This window comes from Oxyura jamaicensis, chromosome 4 (assembly GCF_011077185.1).
Source record: "Oxyura jamaicensis isolate SHBP4307 breed ruddy duck chromosome 4, BPBGC_Ojam_1.0, whole genome shotgun sequence".
Taxonomy (NCBI): Eukaryota; Metazoa; Chordata; class Aves; order Anseriformes; family Anatidae; genus Oxyura; species Oxyura jamaicensis.
In genome coordinates this window covers 50,552,966-50,567,290 of record NC_048896.1, presented here as the reverse complement: position 1 = coordinate 50,567,290, position 14,325 = coordinate 50,552,966, and the positions used below count along the sequence as shown (strand labels likewise).

The 14,325-nt window shown below is 35.9% G+C and overlaps 1 protein-coding gene across 1 annotated transcript in view; it reads left to right on the top strand.

Annotated features, from left to right (window-relative positions):
* Window positions 1-14,325, top strand: part of GUCY1B1 (guanylate cyclase 1 soluble subunit beta 1) — a 41,583-nt gene that overhangs the window by 3,724 nt on the left and 23,534 nt on the right. The window contains exons 3-4 of the mRNA XM_035323428.1: window positions 10,563-10,663; window positions 11,444-11,562. Of these exons, the coding sequence (XP_035179319.1) occupies window positions 10,563-10,663; window positions 11,444-11,562 (220 nt within the window). The remainder of the gene's footprint in view (window positions 1-10,562; window positions 10,664-11,443; window positions 11,563-14,325) is intronic.

The following is a 14,325-nucleotide window of genomic DNA, read 5'->3' as shown; positions in this document are numbered from 1 at the left end:
CTGTGTTTGATTAAATGAATACAGGATTTTCCCACAGGCTCCTAAATCTAAATTTAGGCCAGGTTAGATGCTCAAACTGTGACAATTTCAGATATATTGCCAAGAATAGGAATGAGAACTTGAATGTCATATTAAGAAACACATTCAAACGCTTCATCACAACAGTGTAAAATAAACCAGTGTTTTTCCCACAGAGGTACATGAAGGATCTAAAAGATAGTTTTTGAGAAATGAAATGGTACAGTCACTCAAGTGTAGTCTCCATCTTTGTTTTGTTTCTGTGTTAGAAGTCCCCACAAAACGTGTAGCCTGCGAGCATGGAAAAACAAGAGCAGAAGTTAAAAACTGTTGCAAAAACTAAACATCTAGAGGTAAAAAGGCTTTCTAATTGATTCTAGAAAAGAACATCTGTGTTGAAACTTTCACAGTAGCAAAATACTCATTTTGTGCCCCGAGAGCCATGTATTCTTTGCCAGATGAGCCTTAGTATGGGATGTAGAAAGCAAGAAGTAGTATTATTTTCCTGTTGCTCAATGTTTAGTGTGGAATTAAAGCATCATCCTGCCTTTGCCCTTTTGTGGATCAGTCTGGCATGCACTGGCCACACCTATTCTTAAATGCCAATGCTCAAGGTCTGAGTAGACTGCTGGGTAACACTAACTTCCCATGGATTCACAGACTGGAAGTGTGCACCAACAAAGATCAAAAGGCAATCACTTTTCCTTTGAGGAAGGAAAGCTTTGTTGTCCTCCCCCAGACTTTGTCCATTATCAGCTACCAAATATCTAGGCTAGTTCATTGATCAGAATTTGTTTTCTGTAACTGTCCTGTTATGGTTAAAACAGTGAAACACGGGACTAGGGAATTATGCTATAATTATCCTGGTATAAAGTAAGCAGAGAGCTTCTCTCCTCAGATTCAACTTGGGTTCAGCTGAAGTGGTAGAAAAAAATACTCCATATGAGGGAGTGAAATAGACGGTAGGGCTGGCATTTTCCTTTAGGAAACGGTACGGACAAAGTTTCCTGTCAGTAAAGGGTAGCATAGATCAGACTAGTTACTGTAGGCTTTGCAGTAAAAAGTAGATGATTTAAGAATACATGTTTATTGGGTAAATTTTCAATGGCATTCCTAGCAGGTGTATTGGTGTTGTTGCAAGTTGGCTAATTAAGTCAAGAGAGGTAGATGATTTTGTTTATTAATACATGTAAAATTGACCTCCAGTAACTTTCATTAGAGTTTGGGTACTTAGGAACTTATGAACTCATTGATAGAAAGTGATATTCTCATTAATTTTATTTGCAGTTATATTCCAATATAGTAAATAATATCAAGTCAAATAATATAAAGAGAGAAAATCTATTCAACTGTGCCTTTAAGAATATGTATTACATTTTTTTTTTTTTCCCCAGGGGAAAGAATTGGATTTGGTTTAAACTCACATTGTTTCCTGGGAATTTCTAGTGTAACAAAAACTAGATTTTTATGTTTCCTATACAAACAAACAAACAAAAAGAACTTCTTTTGCAGCTAGAAAATAAAGGGACTATACTTCAGTATATAGACTAGTGTCTATATACTGAGTTTAGTATGGTACCTTGCCAAAGATAATTTTCTCTGCTTATGTCTATGGCAAAACACAGTTTTTGTTTGTGGCAAATCCTGTAAAAATCGAGGTTTTTGCCTATTACTGTTGCTTAGCAAAATGTTTAGATATAATAATAGTTCATAGTGTACCAGTTTGCCTTATCAGATATTATTAGCAAAAGCTACAATGAAAGACTTGTTACAAGTTACAACAGTAAGCTTTTAAGAGGTGCTGGAACTCGGGTGAATTGTGGATCTGATGCTGGTGATGTGTGAAGTCCTTGAAAGCTGTGCTTTGACCATAAAAAATGCAGAGTATCGTGAAAGAACAGGTTCACCTGTCTCAAACTGGGCATTCAAGATTAATGAAACCTTTTGTTCATTTATTGTTACCAGTAGATGTATTTTTTGATCTGTGGTTGTGTCATCCATTTAAAACAGAAATTATATAATTGGTCTCACTAGCTTGTTAATTAATACTTGTCCATGCAAATACAGGGATCAGTTCCACAGACAGGCTTCTTGCGAAGGAAAATTCTGTCTTCAGAGCTGCATTATAAAACTTTGCTGTATATCAAGTCTGATGTTATATATTGACTAATAGGATAAAATAAAATATTGAATAGCTGTGTACTATCTGTGTAGAGCCTGTCCTCAATACTGAAAGATTCAGTAGCCTTGGGGAAAAGAAGGTTTTATGTGTGATGGGGAGATTGCATCATGTAGGCTCAGGGAGAGGTGGGGAAACATAGTAAGGAGCACACTTCACCAAGGTTGCTGTAAGCAGTACTTGAGCTCATCTTTCCAGCTTGTGCAAAGCAACAAAAAGAAGCTCATCAAATACTTCAGGCTCTTTATGAGATATTTATTTCTTATAATCATTTCAGAAAATGTCATGTTCTCTAAGATTTCAGCTAATTTATATAGGGCAATATAAATAGAAAAGAAAAAAAAAGGATGTAAATGTATTAGAAATGATGTAAAAGTGTACCATAGTCTGTATCAATCTGTACTGTGTTAACGGCATGACTTCTGCTAGGGGAGAAGGTAGGTTAATCATCAGTTTAGAATGTAAAGTTTCTGGAGAAACTATACTTCCCTTTATAGATGCATAGGCATAGAAATACTTATGGGTACAGGTATATACACACGTGTGTGTGTGCATATCACATCTACATAACCACAGTGTGGCCTGGGCAACAAGAATGCAGATTAAATAGGCAAAATCAAAGACCTGTACAAAATGTGAGGTATAGTATTTCAATTAGGTATCGTGTTGTTGAAGCATGGGATAGTCCTTCAATTTTTTTTTTTTTATTTTTTTTTGTGGTATTTCTCAACAAGAGCTGATTTACATAAGAAGCTTGTTGCCAAACTCCTTTTAGACATCCGAGTGTAGATTTGGATGTGCCTAGGACTTCAAATATTTTATTTTATTTTATTTTATTTTATTTATCTTAATGCCTTTGGGATTTCTCCCAGGTTGCTGACTTTTCTGTTTCTTTCCTATGTACTTCTCTTGGCAGGAACTGTAGAAGAAGTCCAGGTGCCTATCAAGCCGGTTATGGATTTTACCACACAGACATGTAGAACTATATTGCAATGCTGATAATCAGTCCCATGTGAATCATCTCTCTTGCTTTGTTGAGCTGCAGGACCTTGCTCAGTACTTGCCCTTCCCAGCCCACAACTAATTTATTACAAGGAATCTTTGCTTTACAGTTTACCCAAAGTTACTGATTCCTTCATGCTCAAAGACATTACAGGCATACTGTGTTAATTATCTTAAGTGCCTTTTCACCATGAACACTGATGAAAAAATAGACTCTTCACTACAGCTTTATATATGGGAGTCCATACTTTTTCTGGGTTTTGTAGAACCGAGTTATAATTAATTGCAGTGGTCTGTGAAAAGCCAGGAAAATTGATTTTTTCCTGCCTCCATTAGCATTGTGTCTACCCAGTACTGAAGATAGAGTGTTCCCTTTGATCAATCTCATAATAATTAAAAAAAAATAGAGGTTAAGTATAAATAGAGGTCAGAAAGACAATTTGGAAAGCCATTAGTGGTGAAAAGACAATGGATTAATTATTTTAATCCATTACACCTCTTAACATCAGTGAGTGTTTATCCAGAAAGTGACTGCTCCTTCAGTTCCTCACAGCAGAAGGACTTGTTTGGAGGTCAGGATTTTAAACTCTATGGATGCCAAATTCTTTAATTCATTTGGGAAAGACCTGGCTAAAAACAAATAGTGCTGTCGTTTGGAGCATGGTGTGAGTGTGCTTGCAGTATCTTTCAGGTACTTTTTAGTTTTCCCAGAACTGGGAAGTACTTTTAGATCTGTTAGGATACCAGGTGTTGTAAACATATCAGTCACTCTTATAAACGAAATGATTAAAAGAAATACCATTCCTTGGTATGGTAAATACCATTCCTTTTAGTCCACTTATGTAAAAGAAAGCAAAATAATACTAGCTTTGTGTTTTTAATAATATTTTTAGTATTTGGATTAGTAACAAAGAACTTGCACATTTGTTAACTGTATCTTCTAGGATAATCTTGTTTTGAAAACTTACATTAAACACTCTCATCTCCAGCTTGTAAAACTGGGAAATAGCTCAGAGCACTGAAGTCTATAAATACACCTATTTACTTTACCCAGAATGTCATTTTCCTGGACAGATTCCCATTTTTTTCTAATCTTGTAACTTAATATAATTTATGTTTTTCCCAGCTGGGTGTTTAAAATATCTCTAGACCATCCATAACACATACAAGTTTATTTTTTTTCTTTTTTTCTTTTTTTTTTTTTGTTTCTGGGAGGAGTGGGAAGATTGGATCAATATTTTAAATACTTTTAGGAAAGCATCTTTGTGAAATACATGAAAAAAGATTAATAGTGTTTTGAAAACACAAACCATGTGCGAAGTAATACAATAAGCAGTGATTTTGCCATCTTAATGTAAGAGGGATGCAAGGATGATGATTCGTATTTCACTGATATCATCTTTAGTTCTGACACATGTAATTCTGCTTAATATTGTTGCTGTTGGAACTGAATTAAGCTTGACATGCTCGTATCAGTCAGATCAGAATCATGCTGGGTTTCTAAGTGCAGTAGTGTTATTTTGTCAAGAAGATTGTTTTGACTGGTTTCTTCAATTTAACAAGCACTTTTTACATCCTTGGTACACCAAGAATAGTAAAGGACAATGGTGGCAAAAGTCCCAACAGAAACAATGACTATCATGGAAGGGGTCATAGAGGTGGTCTTGGAAGTCGCTGTTGTGGCATGTTCAAGGTGACACACCCATGGCATGCACTTAGGACCACAGTTTTGGTAGGAAGAGGTCCAGTTGTACTTTTGGTACACTAGATGATCTGTAAAAGTGATACCAACAGCTTCTAAATAATAGTATAGCTGTCACAGAGAAGCTTGTGTATCTTGAGGATACAAAGAATTGTTCCATGTAGTCTCCAATCATCTAATTTTCCTATTTGTATCCATTACATTTTCTCAACATTTACTGTGTGCAAAGTTCTATGACGAGAAGGGTTCTTCTGTAGAAAAAAATGTTGTTTTTTTTTTTTTCATTTTTTTTTTTTTAATTCCAGCCTTATGACTGACTACAGAGATAAAATAACCAAGTGCTGCATAAACAAACAAACAAAAAGTTCTGAAAGCTGCAACCTTCTGCTTGATTATGATTTATTACAATTGCTTTTAAATGCTACAGTCTGACCGCAAAACTACATTAAAATCCACTTTGTGGAGGATGTACTATATAAGTAAGAAAAACATGTATATAGAACCAACCTGTCATGGCATCGTGTCCAACTATGTTGCCTGTAGAATCTCTTAAGTTGGCAAAAGGAAATCCTTGAAACATCAAAAGAGAGAAGGTATTTCCTTTATGTTTCCAGGACCTTAAAGATCAACATTCATAGCAAGCCTTTTCCCATGCATACAAGTTAGGAATCTCTATGCTAATAAAAAATGGGTCTTTTTCAGACCACATTTCTTTGAGGTTTACAGTGTGAAGTCCGAGAGTGAAATAAAAATGTGTGCAACCTGTGGTCTAAACATCCATAGTATGAGATCTGTTCTCATTTTAAGAATGGTTTTTGTCTGAATGTTTGTTAGCACTTAAGATTTCATTCATCTTTGTGAATTATTAACGCTACCTTTGAACATGAGTAGTGTGTTTTCAAATACTAAACTAGCCTCACAATGGAAAAGATTTTCAAAGGGCCCATTGTACACCTGTAACACTATTTTGTGCTTCTAGACCAACAGCAATTTGGGGGTGTTAGCATGACCAATAGTGAAAGGGCTGCTTTTAGGACTTGATCCTGCTTTGATCAACTTGGTAGGAATTTTTCCATTGATTTGGATGATGTCAAGGTCAAACCTGTACATGAGAAATGTCTTGTGTTTTACTGTTATTTTCCATGGTGTAATGGCTAAGGTTATTTTTCCCCAAGTAAACTTCCACAGATTAACCTGGATAATTTAAACATTCGGGAGGAAAACGTTTTAGAAAAAGTCCTGGCTGAAATCTTTGTTTGCCACAGTTGGGATAGCTTTGTGTAATCATTCAAAATTAGCCTAGAGTGAATAAAAAGGGCTGCCAGACCGCAGCAGTTAGGACAGGCATAACAAAAGATGCAAGTTTTGAACCATGAAATAGCACATCCTGTGTGCTGACAGCAGGAGTCTGTTCAGGCAAGTCTCCTGGGATTTTTAAAATTTTTAAACATAAACTTTCTGGGGAGCAAAACACACCCTTCTTTTGTTTCTAGAAATGTAAATGAGAAATTAATTGTAAATCATGTTCTATTTGTCTTAGAAGTTGTTTTGAAAGCAAGGGCATATGAAAGTTAAAAGTTTGCTACTGTAGTGCTGCTGCTTCACTAAGGAATTAACCAGAGCTTGAACTGGGAATTTGCCAGAACTTGTTGCTTTTGGTTCATTTCCAGTCAAGCCCTTAAGAAAGTCACCACATGTTATTGCTGTTAATACCTTTGTGATCAAACACCAGGGTCTGCAGAAAACGTCTGTTAAAAAAATGAGAATAATGATTGCAGCAAAACATTTCAAGAGAAGTGCTGCAGTTTTTCATAAAGCTATGGATGATGAAGTTTTTTATGAAATATAGTCAGCCAAATGTAAATTCTGTGCATTGAAGGAGGCCATGTTATACTGCAGTTCTAATCCCAGTTTATGAACCATCTGTCAGCCAGGAAAGAGACGCTGTTTGAATGAGAGCAGTTGCAGCCTTCTGGTATTTGAAGATTCAGACACCCAGACTTATAGTCACATCTTGTTCCACACAGGCAGGTTTGTTTTCATACATGGTACTCATAGGTCGTGGAGTAAAAACAGCTAAAACTGGAAGAGTTGCTGGTTTCTTCGTATCACCCTTGTTGTAGAGCCAGCTCTGTAAATGCAGACAGGTTTGATAGAACAGGTAGGGGTCAGGCAATTAGGTGAGAAAACTGCAGCCATGAGGAAACAACTTGGGGATTGCCCATTCATCTACATGAGCATTTCAGTGGCTTGGTCCTGTTTCCTGGACTGCTGGTGTTAACATTGTGGTCAGCCTCTGGTGCTCATAGCTCTGACGCTCTGCTCTCAAAGAAGTTTACTAGAGGACCTGCAATTTGATACATTTGCTGAAGGACAAATGCCTCTGTGAAAATAGAAGTGTTTTCACATTGCATTGGTCATTTTGGATAAACTTAGAACAGCATTTCCTCATCACCTGTAGCCTTAAGGATAATGCGTTTCAGAGAGAAGGGTTTCCCAAAGTTCTCAATGATGTCAGATTACCAAGAGAAGCAGAAAGCTTCAGAAACTGCAGTTCACTAGAGGCAGGGGAAGAGGTTTCAGCCAACTTTATTGAACTGCCTGTCGTGTCCTCAGCAGCTCTGTCTAGTTGTTGTTCAGTATGCACAGCAGCTTCTGTGACCAGGGGAGGAAGAGACTGGGAAATCCATCCAGCAGAAAAATAACCCAGTAAAACAAATACTTAGCTGAATTACAAGTCAGTTCTGCATCAAGATAAATGATTGGGAGGTACCAGCACAGCAGAGCTGAGAGGTATGGAGAAGGAATCATCCCGGGAAAAAAAAAAATCTTGATTCTAGTATTTTTCAAGCACTGGTTTTAGAAATAAAAGCTATTTGTCTGTTGACAGATGTTTACATCAGACATTGTCAGGGGATTTACCATAACTGTAGGACAAAGATTTTTGCCCACACAGTTTTGAGTGAGGAATGTAGTCCCCTGCTAGAGCAAATATTTACTTCAGCAAATTCTCTAGAAAGAAAAAAAAAAAATCCCAAAAGGAGGTTGGTTTCTGTTGGGTCACAATTTTTAATATCTTTCTCTGTCTTTTTAAAATAAAAATTACTGAAAAGCAGGCATATTTTTTTTTTCTCTTGGATGATTAGGCTGCAGTACAAACAGCAGGTTCTTTGCCTGTACTGCTAGAATGCCCATCAAGACTGTTGATGCTGAGGGAGAGTGAAACCTTGGAGCTTGCAATTTCTTCCCAGAAAATTATGTCCAATGTAGACATAATTGCTGATGAACTTTTTTGATGGTTTAACTTTACCAATAAAGTTATTTTAATAGGAAATACATACTAAGACTACAAAGAAGATGGCTGCTGAGTGACGCAAAGCATCTAGAGAAAAGTGGAGAAAACCAAAAGTACCTGAATAATATAAATGGGATAGGCATTTAAATAACCAGTGGTAATTTTAAAAAATTATGGCTCAGAGAAGCTGTAGGCATTGAAGACAAACTTTGATGAAATACAGTGAAGCTAATTAAAAAAGTAAGGATGGCTTGGCACTGAGAAAGAAACAGGAAAAGTTCCAGTCAATGTAATTGGAAGGAACTAAGCATTTTGAAAGAGATACCAAAGTGATCAAACTCGTTCATTTTTTATTTTTGTTTTTAATACAGAAAATTCTCACACACAAAAGCTGTGTCTAGTGGCTTGTGCAAGTATGCAGTATTTCTGAGGATGTTCATTGCTTTTCCAGATGTGTGTGTAATCCTTTGTGGTTTGGCTGAGAACTGAGAGACTAAGAGAAAGCACAGTGTGTATCAGGGATGTGGGAAAGTTTGTGCACCCTTTGCAAACTTCCCTCTAAACCATAGCTGACTTCCAGTTACATACCATTTTATGAGACTCAAAGAATCAAGATGGTTTTCTTTTCTCATGTGATTTCAGTTCAGTTCTTAGGAAGTGTAAACACCTTCTTGTCACTGACGGACCTCATATGCTTCAGGATGTTTACCATTAACAAAAAATAGTTATTCTGCTGTTTAGGAAAAAATGGAATATATGGCATGGGAGCTGTTTTCAGGAATCAGTGAGACTTGATATCCTGCAGGCTGATCTGAAGTTTTCAGAGAACGACTGGGGAGGAGGACCAGAAGTACTTTTTTGGAGTATTAAAAAAATATTTGTGGGGGACTATGTGTACACAAACAATTTCTGCTTGATTTTTTATGAAAACACTATTTCTTAATATAACGAATAAATTATTGCAATTGATTGTTCATAAAAATAATACTGTGCTTTTTATTTTTATATATTTGAGAAAACTCTTGCAGCCAGTTTTGCTCTGCTGTAAAACCTGTGAAACCTGAGAACTTGGGAAAGTTGCTTAGCTTGTTTTTTAGCTCATTATGCCTATTCATAGAATGCGTATAAAAAGGCATATGTCATGTAGATGGTATGAGAGCTCATTAATTAATAAATAATGTCAGCATATTTTAAATATAAAACCAACGTAGTATAATTTTTGGTCAGTGGTAAGAATATGATGAGCAGGATTAAAGGAAGTGGAAGAGGAAGAAGAAAATAAAGGATTCCAGACTTCCATTGATAAGTGGGCAGATGGTCAAAGACTGTTGATTACTAACTGGAGGGTTAAATGACAAGTAATTTCATTTAGGTCAATAGAATAATATCACATGAGATTGGAATCAGGCCTTATCAACAGTACCATTTGTCATCTATCAGTTTTAACATGAAATAGAATACTTAATCCTCAGGCCTCTCTCCCATTGGGTAACACAGAAAATGTTTCTGTGTTTGTATAGATGGATATTTCCGGTACAACTGTAAATACGTGAATTGTTGTGTAGGCATGATTAGTTTGTATTATTTCATTTTAAAAAGAAAATATGCTGGCTTTAGAAAATCAGAAGAAAATGTCAAAGAGTTTTGTTCTAATGATGCATGAAATATGGTGGTAGAGATGGAAGATTTTGTTGTAAAAGGGGATACAGAATTTTAGATAGTAGGTTTAGAATCTAGTTTTTAAAGGTTTATAATTCTGATGATTGTTATAAGTTTTGAACCATTAGAATATTTGCTCTTATGCCATATGTTTCAACTTTATCTCAAGACAAATTTCTGTCCTTCTCTGGTAGGAGCCCTTCATTACCACAGTACTAGTAAGTAATTTTTCCAAATGGTTGTCTTTAATTTTTCTATTAGAGAAATAAGTAGGGTACAGTGGTGAGTTGATTGTCTTAATTCATATAACATATGCCTAGTTTTTATTAAAAAACACTATTTAATCATCTGCCTTTTTGAAAATTGTTCTAATTCTGGTTTATTAGATATTTCCCTTTTTAAACTACAAATTCTATCTTCAATTAGTTCAGCAGCTTCTTTGTGAGGCTCTGTACTGAAAAATCATATTTATTTTCTCCCAGCTAATTATTATTTTCAGAGCACAAATGATCATAAGAGAATGGTGTTGTACTTTAATTATCCTGAGGTATGGATCAGATGTATTTCTAATTTTCTACAAGTAATTTCTTAAAGGTATAAGCTACAGACTTATCTTATTTAAAGACTAATACCAAACAATATGTGACTGGTTTATAGATTTGGTGCTTCTCCCTCAACCAAAAAAAATTTTTTAATTTTCTTTTTAGGAAGGAGGCACAGCTAGATGAGGAAGGACAGTTTCTTGTCAGAATAATATATGATGATTCCAAAACCTATGACCTGGTTGCAGCTGCAAGCAAGGTTCTTAGTAAGTAATATGGAAATCTTCTTTGCCCACTTATCACATGTATGATTAAAAAATAAATAAATCCATGTAGCAGAGAGACACAGGATTTAACAAAGAAGAAATGGAAACATGGTAATGGTCAGAGAGAAAACTAAAAAATCTCAGAAGATGGGATTTGATCTCTGCATCTTTGATCTCTCTGCTGAACAATCATGCCCATTTACAGAAGTGTTTATGGCATGTCATATTTCATATCTACCATTAACTGGGGTAGCATTTGTTTTCAATCATTCCAATGCTGGTCTGTAGTTTAAAAGGCAGAATTATGCCCACCATCTTTATTTTATCTGTAGACCCGAATGCAGTATGAATTTGTTCTGAAAGAGTAATTAGCCAAGAACTCAAAATACAACGCTGACTAGTAGTCATGTTGAATTGGAGCAGCTGATGTGGTTTCACACTATTGTAACCCAGAAGTAACTCCCCTGAGGCGAACATTGACGATTATTTGCAAACAGTGTTTCCTTATCTGTATCAAAATCTAAAACACTACAGCTACACGGAATGCACAATGCCCAAAAACCGTAAAGGTTATCAGTAAATTGTACTGAAATTCCCGTATTGAATACACATTACTGGGTATGTGGACCCTGGATTTTGTTGTCCCCATATTCTTGGCCCACTGGATCTGGGAAGAGTTTAGGTACTGTCTTTCTTATTTATGAATATGAGACTAAAGTAGTAAGCAAAGTGCATGAAATGCAGTATTTGAACTAAGTCGAATTTTCTTGTTTTAACTAGATCTAAATGCTGGGGAAATTCTTCAAATGTTTGGGAAGATGTTTTTTGTATTTTGTCAAGAATCTGGTTATGATACAATTCTACGTGTCCTGGGCTCAAATGTCAGAGAATTTTTGCAGGTAAGATTTTTACACCTAATTATTTCCAAATACATTGGACCAGACAGAAGTATGGTCTAGCCAACAGGTTTGAATAGAATTTGAAGATAAAATGGCATAATCTGGTATTATCTTCCAGTTACTTGTGGAGAGGCGTATGAAAAAAGTCTTTGTTGGTATTTGTGTTCTATAGATCTTTTCACGACTCAGAAGTTCTGTCATTGCTGTTCTGTTTCCCTCTCAGTTAATATATTCTTCAATTACCTGACATTTCAGTCCTATTTCAGCACCTGATTTCAGAGTACTATTTTTCTCTTTAAACAATCATCTTTGACTGTTTAATTACATGAGAAGGGAATGAGAAGGCAGGTAAGCTGGATTTGCAGAGGCATTCATAAATCTGAAAATTAATTTGAAACTGCAAATAAAAGTTTTGAACTGGAGTTTTCTAGGTAACAGAAGTATGGAGTACAAGAGACATGAAAACCCTGCACCAAATTGTCTGTGCATGTTAATTAAAAAGGCTTTACGTTGCTTATATTAACAGAGAATGTGGTCTTCAGATTTGCAGGATATTTCTTATCCCAAGTGCTCTTTGACTAATTACAGATACTTGTTATTTCTAATTGTACGCTATATACAGAGTGGGGACCATACACAGCTTCTCTCATAAGACAGAAGATTTTATTTTCTCCATGAACTGAGGGTGGGATAGAGTAGCAGTGTTTAAGCCCATTTTTGTGCTTTCCTAACTTAACAACAGTTTGATAGTGTGCTATAAAATAATAATAATAAAAAAAAACAATGTATATTTTCAATAGCACAGAAGAAGTATAATGACTTCTCTAAAGTGTGATTTCCAAGTGTAGAAAAAAGGGACTTCCCTTTCTTGTCACCTCAACATTGTTCATTTCAAAAACACTTTGAATTTATGGTTTGTGAAATATGTCACTCTTGTGGAGACGTGCATGCTGTATTGAGTTTAAAAACACTGAACTGATGAAGGTTTCACGGGAGATTGTCCAACAGTTGTGTCAAGCCTTTATCAATTTTTACTAGAAATTTAGCAGCTTCTTGTCATCTTTGTCCTTAAAAATCTCTCCAGCAATAACAAGTGAAAAGAGCAGAAAGCACGTTTTGCTGAATTACTGGAATATTTACTTGCCCTACAATCTGGATTATTGCAGAGAATCCTAAATTTATTCAACACAGAATTCTACAAATCCCATGGACTGTAATCGCTGGGCGGACAGACAGGTTATGTGTATGCTTCCACTGATGCCTACCAAGTATGTGGTCTGTGTACCATTGTCTGTGGGAAAGGATATCCTTTATAATTTATAGCCTCATTCACAGGCTTTCCTCAAAGCAAGCATTCAGATCAATGTAATTTTTAAAGATGTACTGAAGCTGTGATTAGGGTTGCGAAAGAATAGGAGAGGATGAAAAAAAAAAAAAAAAAAAAAAAGATGTAGCTGGTCTATTCCTGCATCACTTTGGGTACACACTGGTGGGCTAGTCCTTTTGTCTTCCTCTCATCCCCTTTTCCATCCAGTATACTTCTCTTTCCATTCCTTACTGTGAATAATGGTGGACACGTTTGCAGTACACACCAAACCTTTGTAAAAGTGTGAACAGCATACATTTATATTCTTCTAATGACAATATTTTAGGCTTTTCTGTTTGCATTTCAATGCTAAAAGATGACATTAGTTATTATGTACTTCCCTAAATTCTATCATGACTAATATATTAATAGCTGTGCCAGCAATGTACTTTTAGCTCTTAATTATGATGGAAAATCAACATTATCTGTGATTTACTGTTTTTGCAGCTTCCAGCAGTCAGATTAGGTCAGGAAGCTCATTTATATGCTTACAAAAATAGGTTTGATTGGACTTGATGTGCTGAGATTTTGTCAGATTTTTAAGATACATAATACAGTTCCAAAAGGTGCTTCTTGAGACCTGTACTGAGCCCAGGAATGTGTGAAATAATAGAGGGCTGCTGTTTTTTTAAGCGTGTGAAAATAAATCTCATATTTATATTCTATTTCCCTTGACATCTCTGAGAGAATTTAGTTTATTCGTAGATGAAACACAGATACTTCAGTCTTCAAGAAAGAGGAAGACGACAGCACAACCAAATGTAATATTTATACTTCCTATGAAAAACACAGGGCTGGAAAAATTGCAAATCATATTGAAAGAAGACAATGTGCCAAAGAGAAGTAGTGTGAAAAGTGATACCGCCTAAGAAACCCAAAGTGTGCTTTTGTTATGTCCAGTATCTTTCTACTGAAAGAAAATGAAACACTGGAGTAGTGGTTAGTTCTGTCTCATTTAGGAGATCATTTACTTGGCTATTTAATTGTTCATAATTGCAGTGCAATAAATTTAACAGGACTAATTGCTCTTTTAAAACACTTTCCAGATGCTCTGTACAGCACAGAGCTGAACAGCATATCTTTGTATTTCAGGTGCCAGTCATAACTTTGCTGTTTTCAGACAGGCCAGGACCTGCCTTAGTATTGCTGGTCCATGTTCATTCTTGCTTGGAGTTCCCTTTGTGTTTCACCATGGAGATGATCACTGCTCTCTACAGCTCTAGAATTAGTGTCTGGTCGCAGCACAAGCTCTGGCATAAATCTGAGTAACCTGGGAGCCAAGATTTCAGGGAGAGTACTTAAAATGTTATTATGTGTACCTGACCACTCCTCCGGCCCACAGCAGGTGAACAAACTAGAAAAAAAGACACATTTGTTCTTCTAGAAGCTGCAATGTC